Raw genomic sequence first — 19,107 nt, forward strand, 5'->3', positions numbered from 1 at the left:
TATTTTCCTGTACCTACATAATAGGATACTAAATAAGTTAATATAAATGAACTAAGGCTATATTTATCAGCCTGTGTAAAATCCAAAAACATAGTATCAAACCCAGACAAGGATTGCAAATCCTTTTATACAATACCTCCATTTGTCAAATATATATAAACATCCATGCATGTATAAGTATAAGAAGTACAAATAAGAAGGCTGATTCTAGAAATGCAGATAGCAGTGAGAGCTACAAATGTAAACAGGACATCTTAACCCTTAAAATAACACAGGATGTGAGAGGCCTGGGTTCTAATCCCAGCTCTGCAAAACACACACACACACACACACACACACACACACACACACACACACACACACACACACACACACACCCATATGTAAATCTCAACTAAACAGAACAAAGTGTTAAGATGTGGGCAGGTGCAAGATGCCTGGCAAGCATGTGCCACCACATCTGCCTTCGAAATGCTACAATTTGCTTTAAATGCTGGATTTTATATTTTTCTCTTCAGTTTTCTGTATCCTTGTAATATCTTGTTACGTTTTTAAACAGACAAAGAAAAATCTGCATAATTCCATCCAAAGAGGCACTAATATCATGTAATCAGTCCTGTACAGAACTGAAGCTCTGGGTGGGCCCGTCAGTAAAATGGGTCAAGAAGCAAGCATATTGTTCTAAAGTTGGAGGTACACAAGAGAGAAGGAAAGGATATCGTTAGTATATCATGTATAAAACTACAGGCAAATGCGTGGTGTATTTTGTTTATGACCTAACAAATAAGCTTGTCTGAAGACCAGACTGCTCACAGCCATAGCAGCCAGGCAGTGGTGGCACCCACTTTTAATCCCAGCACTTGGGAGAGGCAGACAGATCTCTGCTAGTTCAAAGCCACCCTGGGCTACCCAAGACTCAATCTGTCTAAGAGAGAAACAGCTCACACAAAGGTGATCTCAGCATTTGGGATCCTAGGCCTTTAAGCCCAGCACTAGAGAGGAATATACGGCGGAGGAGGCAGAAGCTCCGTGCAGGATGAGGTTTGGTGGAGACAGATGCAGTCTGAGGACACGATTGCCCTTTGATCTGAGCATGGGTAGGGGTGAGAACTCTCTAGTGTCTGGCTGCTTTGCTTTTATGATCTTCAGAATATCTATCTGTGGGTTTTTGTTATTAATACCAACTAGGACTCTGTGCTACATAAATGATGAACTAACGAGTTTCTCTAAACTCTAGGACTGTGCGTTTTGAGGAAGGAGCAGTTCAGCATCCCCTAAGCAATTTTAAATCTCAGTGTCCAGAAGGAATCCATTGGTTTCTCCATTCTTTGGTCAACAGGCTCAAGCCTCTCCCTAACGTTTCAAACTGTGCTTGAGCAGTGCTTCATCCATGTAAAATGTGAAAGTGCTTTATTTTACACCTGACTGAAGTCTCTGACACAACTGACACTCATTTTGAAACCGGTATCTTACTCTGAAGTATCTTACATCTTCTTCTGAAGACGGAAAAGGCTTAAGAGGAGCCTGCTACTACTATTACCATTGTTGTGAGGAACAAGGCTGCTGTATCCGCACCCTTCAAATCACTGCTCTGGCTTTCAGCTGGTAAGGGAGCTTCATGACCATGCCATGGAGCCTCAACAGTGTCCAGATCCAGTAAATTAAGCCAGTGACCAATCATCTCAGGCCTCATCAACAGAGCAGAAATTATGCTTTTGCTGCTGCTATCCGAGAGAGACTCTAGAAACTGGACATTATGTGTCAGGGTTCCCACCAATCCCCCACTTTAACAGTGCAAGATATTAACCCTCTCCTCTCCCAGAAGTCAAGTCCCACTGTACTCTTTCTGTTGTTGTAGTTACCATGAGAGTATCTGCCAGGTCCTATCAAACCCGTGGCTCTCTACCCTCCTAATGCTGCAACCCATTAATACAGCTCCACAGGGAGTGGTGACCCCAACCATAAAATCACGTTTGTTGTTACTTCATAACTGTAATTTTGCTGCTATTATGAACAGTCATGTGAATACATGTCTTCTGAGGGTCTTAGGTGTCCTCTGTGAAAAGGTCACTGGCCCCCAAAGGGGTCTCGACCCACAAGTTGAGAACCACTGTACTGAGCCCTACTGTGGTGTTACTATCTAAATTAGAAAGTGAATTTACACTTTTCTCAACATGTTAGCCACAGAGAGAGAGAGAGAGAGAGGTAGGGAGAGAGAGAGAGAGGTAGGGAGGGAGAGAGAGAGAGAGGGAGGATAGCCTCTTAGGAGCTAGGAGAGAACTTAGAGGAATAGCTTGTTCTTTGGAGAAGATAAGTCCAGAATATGAAGCGTACCCAGCAGATACAGAGTATCACAGAATAAAATACAACCAGTTCCTGCCTCACTTTTCATTTTAAATGGAAAACAAAAACAAAAAACAAAACAAACAAACAAACAAACAAAAAAAAAACCCAACCCAGATCATGAAGGAGCTTGTTTAGAATCCAGTTCTTGAGAGGCTTAGGAGAGAAAATCTCAAGACCAAAACTAGCCCGAATTACAGAGGAAGATAATAACCCTCACCAGAGCAGTATTGATCAAAATGAAAAACTCCCATACTTACAAAAATATGACTTTTACCTTTAGATCTCACATTATCCCACTATTAAGACATCGAAGTCTGACCAGCTGGGGAAACCCCATCCACACAATGAGAACATGACAACTACTAAGCACTTAACATACATCAGATACTGAGGGTTGAACCTTAAGTGTCCTTATTACATATTCATCATAACACGACCTGGTTAATAACAATACAGTTGCTTCTATTACACAGAGGAGGGCACTAAAGGTAAAATAACGTTTCTACATTCAGCCAGCTAGTAAATGCCGGAGTTGGTGTTTTGCCGCAGGGCAGTCTGACTTCAAAGCCTGTGAGCTTCGTTGCTGCCCTACAAGTCTGGAATAGAGGATATAGAAAATCTAGTCAGTCCAGATGTGAAAGAAACTTAATCAAGTCACGAATCTTTATTTCCTCAAGTTTTCCCAGATGTGAAACGAAGAGCAGCAACAAGTCCTTTCCTCATCATGGGGACCCAGGAGCTCAAGGAAGATAAATATTCACAGCATCCCATCTTAGCCAAAAGACCTGTGAACACCTAAGACCTGCTGATGGATGTTCATGGTGGCTTTACGCATACTAACCAAAGAACAGAAACAACAAATGTCTATCAGCTAGTGAATAGATACATTGTTGCTACATGTAACAATGGGGTAGTAAGTGGATACATTGCTGCTATATGTAACCATGGGATAGTGAGTGGATACATTGCTGCTTCACCTAACAATGAGGCAGTGAGTGGATACGTTAGCGCTACACTTGTAACAATGGGGTGGTAAATGGATACATTATTGCTATATGTAACTATGAGATATTTCTCAATCATAACATGGAGTGAAGTCATGAATAAACCTGGTAAACACTAAGAGAAGCCACACATAAATGGCTTTTTGGTAGGATTTCACTGCCACAAAAAGTCTAAAACAAGGAAAAACATGAGGATCAGGGTACATTACAAGTTGCCAGGGGTTAGACATGGGGGATCTGAATTATAGTGAAAAGTGATTGCTAACAACTACAACACTTCTTTTTGGGGAGGTGAAATATTCTGTTAAATAGACAGCAGTGATGGCTTCGTAACTGTAATGCAGTAAAATCCAACTAATTGCATACCTTTAAAGGGTAACATTTACAGAGCATGAATTAATCTCAATATAGCTGTTTGTTTATTGCTAACAGCAACCTTGGACACCATGCCAGCCAAAGCAAATACATGCAAAAATACTTTGAACAAATGTTTTATAGAATCATTGGACTCTGTTTTTCATAGTATATATTACATGGTTATAAAGAGACATGGTGGTGCATGCCTTTAGACCCAGGCCAGACTGATCTATAGAGAGAATCCCAGGTCAGCTAGGGCTACACAGAAAAACCCTGCCTCAGGAAAACAGACAAGTGAATGAGCCTCATTACACACAATGTAAAAGAGCATGGCTTCCTACCACTTCTGCTGGCTGCCATCTTGTCCTGTGAGAATTTTAATTCCCCTCTAAGCACTTAGCTCCTCTGGCTCTTGAATACCCAGTTAATAAAGCAATAATAAAATGCAATCTAAACTTGCTGCTGATGGAAACCTCAGGCACTTGTTCTGCTTACAAGCCACACAACCACCAGGGCCTACATTCAAGGCCAGAGAGGATACCAAGAATCTAGATCTAGAGGGAATATCTGGAAGCACTGCAGACAACAGGACAACTCTGAAGATGCCACTTCAGTAAACAGTCTGCACCTCCACACCCTGGTCAGCCTTCGTCACGCTGCAACCCTTTAATACAGCTCCTCATGTTGTGATGACGCCAAACCATGAAATTATTTTTGTTGCTACTTCATAACTCTAATTTTTCTGCTGTTATGAACTGTAAATATCTGAGTTGTCCAATGATCGTAGGTGACCCTGTAGAAGGGCTGTTCAACCTCAAGGGGACTGTGACATAAAAGCCGAGAACCAGTGTCCTGGAGAGTAAACCCGGGACCTCCCTGGCAAAGCTTGGCAAGCACTGAGCGATCTCCACAGCCCACAGTTTTCCACGTTCATTTCAACGGTACTTGTCGGCAGCACAAATGTCAGCTTATTTTAAAGCGAAGGACAGTGGGCAGCAACAAGTCCCTCCAGCTAGCAAGCACAGTCAACTCCAGGCTCTGGGTCACGTTAGCGTCTGTTTTTAACTTCATCTTGCTCCCCTCTCTTTCTCCAGATCATATAACAGCAGGGTTGAATCTACATTTGCCACATGAACTTGGCCCAAGAAAATTCAATTTCCCCTTAATCCTTCTGTTGCATTCATTCTGTAAGTTCATTTGAAACACTTGCTTAGAGTTAAAAGTTTTTGAACAAATACAGCAATCTGGCCAGACTTCTCTGGTTAATCTTTCATGAATAATGAAAGACTCAAAAACTTATCACATTTTTACAAGGATAGAGACTTCCTGCCCGGTTACTAAAAGGCACTTCAGAACTGATTGAGGAAAGCTGGTGTGGAGCCGCCCTGTGAAATGGCTTCTGGGCTCTGCTGCTCCCGCCAATCCAATGGTATAGATTCCGCATGAAATCAGGGAAGCCACTCAGCTCTGCCTACAACACCTCTCAGATTTGCTGGCATTTCTCTGCGAGCTGCTGTCTCCCACATCACCAGGTATGGTCCCTCCCTTCTCCCCAGCAGCATTTAGCTGACATTCTTTAGAGCGTAGGAAGACACTCACCTGTCTCCCAGTCCCGTAGAAAAACAAGCAACTGTGAGAACACCAGCAAATACCATCACACAGTCAGCCTTCACCTGGGGCAAAATCTGGGAATCTACCACAGCTGCCTTTAGCTTTCTCCAAGGCCACACAGAAGACACAGGACCCTCAAAAGAACGGCAGCGGTGAGGGAAGGGACAAGAGGCCACATCTCTTTCTAAAGAACGGCTAGTTTGCTTTTAACATACGAGAAGGATTGAGTTTCAATAGCAAACCCGGGTCTTAAGTGAATGTATAGCCCACTCCCGCAGGTATTTAAAAGGAATGTACTATATTTAGGTTTCTACTCACCGAACTCTCAAACCACCTACTTCCCAATGATTAGTCCTGAGCTTAGTTGATTACATTTCTGATACTATCCTATCTACACATGTGAAAGAATTTTTACTTGATGTGGTGATAAAACTTAAATGTAGACACTCCTTTCATAATGTATGTTTATTTCCCTGAGCTGTTCAGTTAAAGACAGCACCTCTTATGTATTGAATTAATGAATTAATCATTTTACAAGCGATGGTAGGCTTTCCCCGGGTAAAGAGTCACAGATCTTTACAGAGTGCTAACACACACCAGATACACAAAGCACCTCTATCTTAGAGGATTAAAAGACTAAGTCTTACAGATGGCGGAATCATGGGCCTGGATCTTGGCTCCTGACTCCTTTATTATAATTCTTGACGACACCTGGGCTCCATACTCACAGGCCAGAGTTCAATTCCCAAATCTATCTCGGGAAGGAAAAAACCGATTCCAACAAGTTCCTTGGGGGGTGGGGTGGGGTGGGGTGCAGAAAGGCTCCTTCACATAGACAGTTACCAACCAGTACAGGGAATTGGTTTCCGCTTTTAATATTCTACAAGGAAAGTTCTCGTGACTCACCCTGCTGAGTTGATCCAGCAGCCTCTGGTTCTGCTCTGACAGCTCCTGGACTGCTCGCGTCTTTTCTCGGTCTGCTTCTCGAAGGTGGGCCTGCTGCCTCTCCAGCTCATCCTGCAGCAGCTTCACGTCTGTCTCCAGCTCCGACACCCGGCCTTCCCACTCCCCTTCCCGATTCTCAAACCGTCTCCTCAGTTCATGCTTCTCTTGTTCTAAGTGCTGGGGTGGGAAAAGGGGAGACTTGAACACTCCACAGCCTTTGCCTTCCCCTTTTCTTCCAGACAGGGAGCACAACCAAACCCCCTACCACATAGGGCACGTTGTCCAATTCACAGCTACAAAAATATCCTCTTCTAGAACAAGGAAGGAGTTTGTCTCCCAGAGAAAACATTTCTCCCTGGGCATGAGATTCTAGATTCTTCGGGAATTCATTTGAAATTTAACAAGTCATTTTTTATTAAACTATATATTTAAACAACTAAAAATGAGCCCAACAACCAAAGCACTCTTTGTATTTTTTAAGGGAAGCCTCTCTTGGAGCCATCCTTTATGCTCAATGCTAGATGCTTACAAGTGCTCCAAATCATAGCTTAGCAGATATTGGCCACTGTACATATAAAACATACTACTACATTTCAAAAGCATTAAGGCAAGTTCAGTTTCAGGCCTTAATTTATGTGTGTGTTGCCTACTTTATGTCTGTGCACATGTGTGTCTGGTGCTGGGGGTGAGAGGCGGGCATTGGAATCCCTGGAACTGGACCTACAGATGGTTACAAGCTGCCAGATGGCTGCTGAAACCAAACCCAGGCCCTCAGGAAGAGAAGCCAGCGTTCTTAACCACTGAGCTATCTCTGCAGCCCTGTCAGACCAGCTTTAAATCATACAGGAAAAGCAAAGATGGTGTGAAGTAACTCCATCAAAAAGGAGTCCATTGGCTTGCAGGGAACAAGCATATCTCTTCCACTTGTGTGAGATAGAAAGCAATTCAGAGGCAAATATATCCTATTTGAAAAGCACAGTGCCCCAACAGCCAAACCTATGCTTCCCTCTAATTCAAGTAACAGTACTCGACCTTTGGTGACCTCAGCGAAGTTCTAGTATAACTATTCAAAGTACACTGACTTAAGCTATGCGTGGTGATCCGTGCCTGTAATCCCAGCACTGGGAAAGCAGGGGGATTGCCATGAGTCGAGGCTACAGTCTGAGATCCTGGCTCAAAAACAAAACAATACTGCCTTGGATCCCAATTCTTAAGGCTGTGATTCAGTCAGGACTGGAATGAGGTTTCAACACCCAGAAATGAACCAATGACTCTCTTACTTAAGAGTACTTGGCCACCTCTTCCTGGGGAGACACAATCTTAACCGAAGTTCGTACCTTTCAACATATGGGGGGGGGGGAGAGTAGAGAACGCTTTTGGAAACGGCAAGTGCCAGCTTACTGTCGGGTAAGAAAACCAGTCCCGGCAGGTCAAATCTGAGGTGGGCCTAAATGATCCCATTTCATCTCGTCATCATACTCTTTACATTGCTGAGTGACTTGTAAATGTTCCTAAAAGTCAAATTTACCCTCCCCGCAAAATGAAAATTTGTCCTGTTTTAGGGCAGTCATGAGAACTTGCCAAACACAAAAACAGCAATCCAAAATTAAAATTCTGAGCATACTATCTATCGAGGGCAGCGTCCGTGAAAACTTCCGTGAAAACTTGCAGACTGACTACATTAAGGGCCAGTTTGGGTATAGTCACTCCGGTATACTGCCTGAAAAGTCACACAACTTTATATTTTACTAAACGCACACTATTCGGTCTGGAGCATGTGGGAAAGAGAGTAACAAGGGAGAAACTTCTACTGACCAGCACGTACACCGTTTGCTCATGCTGCTGATACTGCGAAACTCTGCAAACCGAGGATGTTTTGGTCATTGTATATTTCACATAGATAGAATGCAGAGATAAAAGCTAACTGCAATCCTAAAATCCACAGACATAGAAATAAAATCCACAAAGATAGAGATAAAAGCTAACTGCAGCCCTAAGACCGTAACACTTACTCAACATGAAAACGACTGAGCGGAAGGCAACGTTACAGAGAGAACAGACAAATTAGGCTTGTGTTCTAAACCAACAGAGACACTTAAAAATATTCAGCAAACAGCTGCCAGTGAACCACCCATCTAAGCCACTGAAACCAGCCAATCCATTTGAAGGGCGGAGTTGAGACAGGTGTTGTTGACAGATCTAATCTGTCCTTAATTTTCTTTAACAGGAAACACACCCCCCATTTCAGGTGCCTCAACCCTAGATACATTTTGTACAGAATTTGGCCTTTGGTCAACTCGGAGGAATTTCTCCTAGAGCTGTATTTTCACTTGAGCCAACGTTGCATTAACAACCCAGAGGACCAGGGTTCAATTCCCAGCACTCACATGGCAGCTCACAGCTGTCCGTAACTCCAGTTCCAGAGGATCTGACACCATCACACAGACATACATGTCAACAAAACCCCAATCAATGCACACAAAACAAAACTTAAGATGAAAATTCAGTAAAGTCTAAGGAGAATGTTAATAAATATAGAGGTCTGTGTCTGTGCTTTCTTGTTTTCCAGGGTTATTTGGTATTTTGAAAATTAATAAAATTACCAAGGCCACCAAAACAAGAAAGTCTAACAGGGGGTCTAAGGAGACATAAAAAAACTAATGTAATATGGAATCCTGGAACAGAAAAAAAAATCATCCGATACAGGCTTAGGGCACTCACTAATTAATAACAAGGTGAGCCTGGCTGTGGGGTATATGGATATTCTATTATCATTCCAATTTTTCTCTAAATATAAAACTAACTACTAAGAAAAGAAAAAAAGAACAAATTAATCGACTTCTAAAACACAAAAATTAGTGTTACTAGACACTTGTTGAAATATTATGTTTTACAAAAACAACATGACACCATCCTAAGCCTGGGCAGGCCATCGCTCATGAAAAATACCACGCAGAAGTTCTTTTCTCTTGAGCAGCAAGCGCTGAACGTACATCAGGATTCCTGGGCCCTTCTCCAAATCTACCAGTGACTCCCAGACACTCATTTCCAGCTCCCTCTATCCCTTACTGGAAGAAAAAAAAAAAAAGATACCCAAACTAAGAGAATCAGGCTAGGATGGGGAGAGAAAATACCACAGACAGACAGAAGAGACTACTTCTGTAGAAACGAAACAATCTACTATCTGCCATGATGGAAAAAAATAGAACCTGACAATGGTCTTCAGAGAACAATATATAAAAAAGAAAGTTAGTACCTAAGCTCATATATGAGAAAAAAATAAGGACCTGGCTAGAAGTATGCTTTTAAACCAAAAGAGCTAACTACAGAGATAGAAGTAATAATCAAAAATACCTTTCAATTGGGTTTTTAAGCATATGAGCAGTAAAAATATTCAGTCAAGCTATAAAACATCTATGTTAACCTTTAAACTATTAAAGATCATTAATATGCCTTTAGAGAGACAGTTATACAGAATCAAATGCTTTATGTTTGAAACAACCAGATAAAATCCCAAGTGTGGCGTTCAGAAATAGACTCCTGAATGGCAGGCAGAAAAGATCTCGTAGATGGTTTGTTCTGAAGTTAGAAAGGTGACCATTTTGATGAGACCAAAACAAAGCCACTCCCTGAGAACACCACCGCTGATCTTTATTATTACTGTTATTACTATTTTATTTTTGGATACAGGATCCCACTGTGCTGCCAAGGGTGGACCCTAGATGAGGATACCACATCCCCTCCAAACTCATTTGTTGGAAAATGTGTTTGGTGTCAATGTCTGACAGTTCTTGGAAAAGAGTAAGTTCTTAGAGGATTATTATTATTACTCCAAGTGTTTAGTTAAAAACGTAGCAGCTAAGTTAAACTTTAGAAAGTATTTTGTCTAATCAGACACTATAGAATCTAAACTGCTCAGAAAATAACTGGGGGAGGGGGGCCCCCCAGGTGAAGGGCATGTCTGCTCTCCCAAAGCACCTGGGTTTGGTTCCCAGCTACCACGTGGTGACTCATTTGTGACTCCTGTTCCAGGAGAGGTGACCTTTGTGGGCACCAGGCATGCAATGGTGCATATACAAACATGCAGGCAAATACTCATACACATAAAAGTAAAAATAAACAGAAACCTGCAGGTAAATACTCATACACATAAAAATAAACAAAACATGCAAATGCTCATACACATAAAAGTAAAAATAAACAAAACGTGCAGGTAAATACTCATACACATAAAAATAAACAAATCTAAAGAGAATGCACTATAGACCCAGATAAATTAGTCGCTCTCACTTGTAGCGCTGCAAGAATTAACGAGGGCAGAGAGTATAAGCTGTGTGGGGCAACCCTCAACATCGTCAGATAAGTACACTCATTCGTTAACAAGCAACCAGTAAATACAGGGTACACCTATCGCCCAGCTGGTTGGGGAGTGAGGCAGGAGAGTCTCTTAAGTTCAGGAGTTCAAAGCCAACACCAGTAACACAGTGAGACTATCTCAAAAAAAAAAAAAAAAAAAAAAAAAAAAAGTAATTTTCAAATACATACAGAAGCAGCAGCATAAATGAATTTTTGTGTTTATTTTTAAGTTGCGGCAGAGTGCAGGCAACATATAGTTTACTCTCTCAACGACTTTCACCATGTACAAAAAGTGCAGTGGAACCAGCCTCCAGAACTTTACAAGTGCAACGCTAGCATTCGCAAGCACTGATACAGAAGAGCCAAGATCTCAGAAGACAGTTTACGCTATTTAAGCTACTTCATCCCTGCTCACGGAGTCAATTACAAAAATAAAATAAATAAATAAATAAAAGCCCACGGTTGTTTATTTATCCCTTTACAGTGGAATCTTTCGGTTGCTGTGGAATCCTGAAGCCCTTTTCCTTTACTGAAAGCTCCACAGGGGAACCAGGATTTGTGTAACTGTGCACCATGAAATCTCTCACTAATCAGACTGATGGGATGCTCTTTTCAAGTCCCTCACTGAAGGAATTTCCAATCACTAGCACCCATCTCTGGGAGCAGGGCCCCAGTGTCATGTAACGGAGTCGCTTTAGGAAGAAAAAAGGTCAACCTTTTATTTCCAGACCTCTGCTTCAAGTGAAAACCGAGCAATCCAATCCACTCACTCAGCATTCTGTTGCCCTGGCGGTCTAGGCCCGGGTTTCACAGGCTCCTTTTCAGGGCCTATCTCAGGAGGCCATCACCTGGCAGGCCTGGCTCCCAGACCAGCTGAAACACTTCACACTCACCGGCTTCCTTTTTTCTTCCGAGTTAACTTGACAGGTCACTGGACTACAGACGCCCTTCAGTCTTATTACGAGAGTGTTTCTCAGTTCACACTCCGACTGTCCCAGCAGCAGCAGAATGGGATGCAACCAGACAAGGACTGATTGTGGGCCTACTCACATCTGTCCTACGTTCTTGTAGTAAGAATGAAAAGAACCAGTCGGAGGCAGAAAAGGATGTTTGCGTCCACTGCCAAACACGATTCCTGATCGTTTTTATTTTGAAAACCTACTGTTTTAGAACTGCCATCATTCTTTAGAACTGCAGTCAAAATCCTTTTTCTGCTTAAGAGGAAAAAAAAAGAAAAAGAAAAGAAAAAGAAAAAAACCCCAAACAAACTAACAACACGAATCAACAGAAAATATTACTTTTAAAACCTATGCTCTAGAACTGGATTTAATGGGGGGGGGGGGTGTAGGTCAGAGGACAAGTTGCTAGCATCAGTTTTCCTTTGCCCCACATGGGTGCTAGGGACCCAACTACAGCAAGTGTCCCTACCCACTGAACCGTCATGCCAGGAACTCCCCCCCCACCCCCTTCCCCTCGCATCCCGGAAAAAAAGTATATTTTTAGTAGTAGTTACAAGTAACATGTGACCCAGGACACAGAAAACTACTACTGAAATACAGACACTCAAGCCCGAACTAAACCCACCACCAGCGATCACATGTTGAGCCCTGCCTCTCTGATTTCTGCAGTGGAACCACGCTCCCTTAATCCCTAAGTATTTGAAAGCTATATAAAGCTCCTTTAGGAACACTTATTTCCCACAACTCTCTGCCACTAAGTTAGGACAAGGGCATCCAGAGGCCTTAATGCCCAAACTGGAAAGCTTTAGGCTAACACCCTGATTAGAGATTAACTGCCTCTCGCAACACCTGAAGCATATTTTAAATGCCTCTCGATGTGGTGCTCATTTCTGTGTGCAGATATCGCCTCAGCGCTGTATAAATTAGTCATACTGTAAGCTCTATTTTAGACGCTGTGTACAGTACATATATAGAACGGCCCACAGCGGTGGGAAACGCGCAGGGAGGGACCCACATCTCAGCTGGGTGGGAAAGTCAGGTGGCTTCAATGAATGTGCCCATGATCACCCAAACTATCCAACCTGCAATCTGTTCTGGATGATTTCCTTCCAGCTAGGAAAAGCACTGGGGGGGGGGGGAGGCATGTGGTTCCACAAACCGCCCAGGGATAGGACCCGGCTTCCCACCCATGCCGCCGGGAGGTCCTCACCTCCAGCTTATCGGTCAGCTCCTGGTGCATCTGCTCGTACTGTCGGCTCATGTCCTGGTTCCTCTCGAGCAGAGCCTTGCCCAGCCGGGCCGCCAGCACCAGATCCTTCTCCTTCTGTCGGATCACCGACAGCAGCTCGGGATCCTGGGTAGGCGGCGGCGGCGGCGGGGGCGGTCCGTGCCCCTCAGCCGGAGACCCCGGCTCCGCCTGAGGATGCTCCCCGGGGTCGGACGGCCGCTCCCCGGCCGCCAGCAACGCCAGCTCCTCCTCTAAGGCCAGTTCCAGTTCCCCGGGGCCCCCGGGGAAGGAGACGAGGGCGGCGGCGGCGGCGGGACTCCCGACTGCGTCCCCGGCGCCGGCGGGCAGCTCCATGCAGCAGGCGCTGTCCGGCTCGGCGGGTGCTGAAGCTCGGCCGGCCAAGCCCAGGCAGAAGGCGGACATGGCCCGCGCGCGCCGAGCCCGCAGCGGTGCGGCCCGGCCGGCGCGCGCCAGGCTGCGGCGGGGGAGGGGAGGGGCCCCGCCGCGCCGCGCCGCCCCGCGCTTCGCCTCGCTCGGCGGCACGCGCCGGCCCCCTCCCGCCCCCCCCGGCCGGGTCCCCGCGAACCCTGGGCGCGGCGCGCGCGGGCGGCACGCTCGGCTCGCCCTCCCCCGCCCCCGCCCCCGCCCCCGGGGCTCAGCGGCCGGCGCGCGCCGGGGACGAGGACCGCGGGGTGGGCGAGAGCGGCGGCAGAGGAAGGGAAGGGGAGAGCGCGGGGGCGCGGGGTTTTCAGCCGCCCTGCTGCTGCTGCTGCTGCTGCCGCCGCCGGCGCCGGCCGGCCAGCGCCTCACGGGGCGGGCTGCGCTCCGCGGTGGCTGCTGCTGCTGCTGCTGCTGCCGTCGGCCGCTCCCTGCAGCCGCACTCCATGTCCCCCGGCTCGGCGGCAGCAGCGGCGGCGGTGACGGCTGCTGCTGCTGCTGCTGCTGCTGCAGGGGCCGAGGCGGCGGCTGGACATCCCGCGCCGCGCAGCCCCGGAGCCTGCGCTCCTTCCTGCCGCCCGGGCCCCTGGGCTCCCCGGGGCAGCCGAGGCACCCGCCCCGCGCTTCCGGCCGCGCCCCTCTCCCCGCCCCTCGGGCCGGCGCCGGACGCGCGCGGGCACCTGTTCGCCGCGCCCGCGCGGGATCCGCCGGCGCCCGGCTCGCCTCGGCCGCGCCCAGGTGGCGCCGGCCTAACCCCGACGTGGCCTCACGCGTCGCCGGGCGGCTGCGCGCGCCGCCCGTGGGGACGCCCGGCGCATCCCGAAAAGGGCCGGAGCCGCATCTCTCTCTGGCGCCCCTCCCTCATCCTGGTACCCAGCCTGCGGTGTGGCCACGCCCCCCGCGCGCTCACCTCTGGGTGTGGCTCTCCGCAACCGCTTCTGCCACCCTATCAGTGGGCACTCGGCCACGCCCCCAGCCTCGCTCTCGCCCGGGCTGTGGCCACGCCCCCCGCACGCTCACCTCTGGGTGTGGCCGCCTCGTGATTCCCACGTTCTCGCCTGTGATGGCGCTCTGCGGGGCGCCCATCCTTTTTTTTTTTTTTTTCTCGCCTCCGCTTCCACCCTGGGGGCTGGCGTGAGTGTCAGTCCCGATCCCCGTGACGGCTGGGTCTTGTCGTGGTCCCCTAGTTGGTCTGAGGGCCGAGAAGGCTGCCGACAATTCTGTGAGTCAGGTAGGCCAGCAGCGAGCCATTTGCAGCCCGGAATTTCGATCTGGACCCACTACAAGAGCTCAGCAGTCGGGAGAGGGAGCCCTAGAGAACAGGAGGACGAGGAATGACTTGGGGAACCCAGCTTCTTAATGCTGATGACTCAGGGATTTGAAGGATCAGATGTTTCCACCATCAGCCCAGAGAGAAAGAGAGAGAGAGAGAAGAAGGGAAGGAGGTTGATTTTGTGGAGAAATAACGGGGGGGGGGGGAGGGAGAAAACCTGCTCACAGATAGGGAATGAGAAGCGAAGACTTTCCCTCAGTAAATAACAGCCCCGTGCCATGTCCAGCTTTTCGTCTGTTTGTACTATATGCATGATTTTAACCTCACAAGGATTTTACAAAGTTGACATCCTTCCTGCTTACATGGGAAGAAACTCGGGCCCGAGATTTGGGTCCTGCCAGGCCGACTCCAGGATTCGTTATTCTTTCTTAACATATGACCTGTCCTGAGGAAGATAGTGGAAGTGGATGAAGACAATGGGGTCATTCAGTCCACAGGGAATGCTTCCTGGGTAAAAGAAAGGCGACTGCCAGTCAGTGTGTTGCTGTATGCCTTTTATTTTCAATTCCATCACTTGCTAGACCTGGCCTTGTTTACCTTTTTCTTCAGCGACAACCTAGTTTTTAGTGAGGTCTTACTTTGGCACTTTTCATCCCGGCTAAATGGAAATTTTAGGATACCCAGAAGTTGAAAGTTTCCTCGTGGGTTTTGTTCTTTATTAAATACAGATCCTAAAAAATTACCATGCTTGCCGATCCACTCTCAGACCAAAGAAAAGAACCAATACAAAAGGTCTCAAGCCTAGAGGGTAAAGACACAGAGAATTTTAGAGCTAAAATAGGCACGAGCTACAGTTCCATCGAGCAATGGACTGTTCCAGTCTATTTTATTATGTCCTGTGACACAAATCTTGGTCAGAATTTGTGAGTCCTGGCACACTTACAGGTGAAGATCCCCTTTGCCATGTTTGAAGCACAAAAGGTTAAATCTCTCCCTGATCCATTTGGAGACACAAATGGGACTTCCTAATCAAAGGGAGCTTGAGCTATTCGATTTTCCTTCATGCAGTCAGGAGGCAGAGGCAGGCAGATCTCTATGAATTTGAGACCAACCTGATCTTCAGAGCGAGCTCCAAGACAACATAGAGAACCCCTATCTCAAAACAAGCACAGTTAATGAGAAAAGCAGCAATTCAATTCTGCAGATATCTATAACGAGGTCTACTTTAACAACAACAACAAAACAAAACAAAAAACCCTGGCTTTTATACCTGATACTTAATGCGATATTTAAGATTCTTTAAAAAGTATGTGTCTCTGTAGGTAAGTGCAGTTACCCAAAAGAACCCGAAAAGCGCAGCATGGGAACTGCACTCGGGTCCTTTGGGAGAGCAGTACCAGCTCTTAAGCCTTGAGCCATCTCTTCAACTGGTGATATTTAAAATATTTTCTTGCCCAGGCCGTGGTGGCATACACCTTTGATCCTAGCTCTTGGGAGGCAGAGGCAGGCAGACCAGCCTGATCTACAAATGGAGTTCCAGGACATCCAGGGCTACACAGAGAAACCCTGTCTCGAAAAATACCAAGGAAAAAAAATTGTTCTCACAACCTTTTAAAATCTGTTTTTGTTTTGTGTTTCTGTCTTTGTTTTTCTACATAGGTTTTTTTTTTTTTTTTTTTTTTTTTTCTTCTGTATTGGCTGTCTTGGCTCTTGCTTTGTGGACCAGGCTGGCCTCAAATTCACAGAGAACTGCCTGCCTCTGCCTCCTGAGTGCTGGGAGTGAGGCATGTGCCACCATGACCGGCTGACGAGTGGTAGTTTCTTAAAGTTAGTTGCAATGTGGACTCTGAGACATCTCAAAGTTTACACTGGTATAGAGATGGCCCTGTTGAATGGGTCTTTAACCATTGTATGACTTACTCTGTAATAACAACTTTGGTCATGAGGAAAGTTTGTTCATTAAGTTATGCAAATCTTCCAGATATTGTTCACATGTCATTTTATACAGAATCAAAATTATAATATTTGTTTCACATAGTAACTAACTTCAGGAACTCGGGAGGCTAAAGCAGGAAGATTGTTGCAATTTTTAGGACAGCCTGAGCCACATAGTCAGTTCAGGGTCACCCTGGGCTACAATTTGAGATCTCAAAAATCACTCAGTACTCATTATTAAAGTCTTGAAGTATTAGGACACTTTTGGCTCACTAAGATGGATATAAATTTTCCAAAATTAAGACTTTTATCATTGCCAGCTGGCATTACTCGAAGTGATGTCTTACTTTATTCTTGACAAAATCTGAATACTATGGCATATCATTCATTCAGTTCAAATAAAAATGGCACTTCATGAAAAATGAACATGGCTGGCTGAACTCATGACACAAATAATGATATAAGAATAAGACAACGGTCATGCCCCACTAAGGAGTGGAAATGCTTTGGGTACAGTTATTTCATTACAGAAATTTGGAACGGATATATACCTAGGGAATCTGCATTTAATTAGGACTTTGATACCTGCTATCATTTGGATCTGAGGTACCCCCCAAAGCCCATATGCTAAAGACTTGGTCCCCAGCAGTCCATTGGGGACCCTAATGAGAAGTCTTTAGGTACTAGGGGCGTGAACGGCCTAGTCCCTTCCTTTTAACTTCCTAGCTATATAGTAAGCAGCATGAGTCCTCAGTTTGCTCTTGCCAAAACTATCAGGTCAAGACGACATGAACCAAAGCCTTTTAAATGAGTCAAAGTGAAGCCTTTTCCCTTGTAAATTGGTTGTGTCTGGCTATTGTAATAGTAACAAGTTGGACAAATTGTAATAGTAACAAATTGTTGTTGTTTTTGTTTTGTTTTTTTGAGACAGGGTCTCACTATGTAGCTTTGGCTGTCCTGGAACTAGCTCTGTGGTCCAGGCTAACCTGGAACTCACAGAGATCCGCCTGCCTCTGCTCCCCAAGTGCCAGGATTAAAGACTTGTGCCATCACTCCCTGACAAGTTCCACAGGCTTAACATTCATGCTACAGTATCAGCAGTGTTACCAGCAACTGTCTTTGCATCATCAGTACAAACACCAAAGATAAAGCACAACTCAGCCTTTGTTAAAATAAGCTTTACAATTATTAAGTAAAATGAGAATTACCACCATTACAGTGATTATGGAAATAGCTCTGAGTACCCAGGAAAGGCTCATTAAAACCTCTTCTGCAGTTGGTGCCTATTTTGAAAACCGGTTTGGAACCATTCAGGACCGTTAGGTCAGCCTCCAGGAACAGTGAGCAGCCAGCTTCCTGCTTACACAGAAACTAGTGCTAGGATTTAAGACTCAGAACCAAAGATGGGGCAGCTCCTCGGTTTGTAAGGAGCTCATTGTTTAATTCAATTACTTTGTACCACAACAAGGCAGCTAAAAGATAATTATGTTCAAGAACTTTATATTGCATTTAAGCCTCACAGTAACCATATAAAGCTAGTGTGTAACTCCAGGATCCCAGTAGATGGTGCCATGATGGCATCATCATACGCCTCTCTCGTTTAGTTACTATGTCTCACTCCATGGTTTTGAGAAGATTCCTTCATTGTTTTTATTGAAGTGTATGTGTGTGTGCCTTCCTTCATGAGTTCATATGCACCACGCGTGTGCAGATGCCGGTGGAGGCCAGAAGAGAGCTTCAGACTTCCTCTGGCGGAACTGGAGAATACAGGTGCTTGGGGGCTGATAATTGTGGGCGATAGCAACAGAACCTGAGCCCTCTTGCAAGAGTGGTGCATGCTCTCAACCACTGAGCCATCTATCCAGCCCCTGGTTTCACATTTAATCCATTAAAATACATTTGTATTGCTAACTGGCTGTGCTAATGAACTTTACTGGACCCTCTTAGCGTGCCATGCTCAGACTTCCACAGAAACACCATTCCGTCACAAAGGGTAAAAAATGAAATTTTCCATCTTAGAAATCCTCATATTTCTAAATATGACAACGAGAATCCAATTTTTCCCAAGTTGTTTATTTCTATTAACATCTTGATCTGTAAAAACCAGGAAGTGTAAAAACAAAACATTTCCCCGGGGGTGGGGGGGGGAACGTTTCTGAAAAGCCAAGTGTTGAAGAAATATGAAGAGCTGGTGAAATGTGTGATAAAGCAAGTCTACACTTGGCATATTCATGCAGAGTGGTGTGTGTGTGAGTGTGTGTGTGTGTGTGTATACACTTCCAGTTGTATATTATGTTTGAGAACTAATTACAGAAGCATCATAGTCTCCAGAGAATCCCCAAATGTTACCCAAAGCTCCTTAAATGTCTTTGATTCAACATTTCTCACAATGCAGTGTGCAGACTCTCGATACTTCTCAAGTCGGGTTTCGGGTTTTTAGGAGACAGGCAATCGGCTCCGGTGGCTGGTGCTTGCCAGCTTTCTTCTCTATCGGATTCCCTCCTCTCCCGGTATAAAAAGTGAATTCCCTGCCACCACCAGTCAAAGCTCCATCCTGGCACAAGCTGACCCCTAACCCCTCCTCCAGCCTCTACTCCATCCCCACCATCGTTCCTGCCCGTTTTCTCCCCAGGTCAGAGCTCCGCAGAGTTTGCT

At 45.7% G+C, this 19,107-nt stretch overlaps 1 protein-coding gene across 2 annotated transcripts in view; it reads right to left on the reverse strand.

The window, feature by feature from the left end:
• Window positions 1-13,255, reverse strand: part of Bicdl1 (BICD family like cargo adaptor 1) — a 68,591-nt gene extending 55,336 nt beyond the window's left edge. Inside the window, exons 1-2 of one of the 2 annotated variants that reach the window (XR_007833990.1) lie at window positions 12,789-13,255; window positions 6,225-6,440 (exon numbers count right to left, since the gene is read on the reverse strand). Coding sequence is in view for 1 of the 2 variants with exons in the window: in XM_051176481.1 (XP_051032438.1) it covers window positions 6,225-6,440; window positions 12,789-13,229 (657 nt within the window). In the remaining variant the exon portion in view is untranslated. The remainder of the gene's footprint in view (window positions 1-6,224; window positions 6,441-12,788) is intronic. The other variant, XM_051176481.1, reaches the window with a different exon arrangement.
• Between the last annotated feature and the right edge of the window lie 5,852 nt (window positions 13,256-19,107).

The sequence above is a fragment of the Phodopus roborovskii genome, unplaced genomic scaffold (genome assembly GCF_943737965.1).
Source record: "Phodopus roborovskii unplaced genomic scaffold, PHOROB, whole genome shotgun sequence".
Lineage (NCBI taxonomy): Eukaryota > Metazoa > Chordata > Mammalia > Rodentia > Cricetidae > Phodopus > Phodopus roborovskii.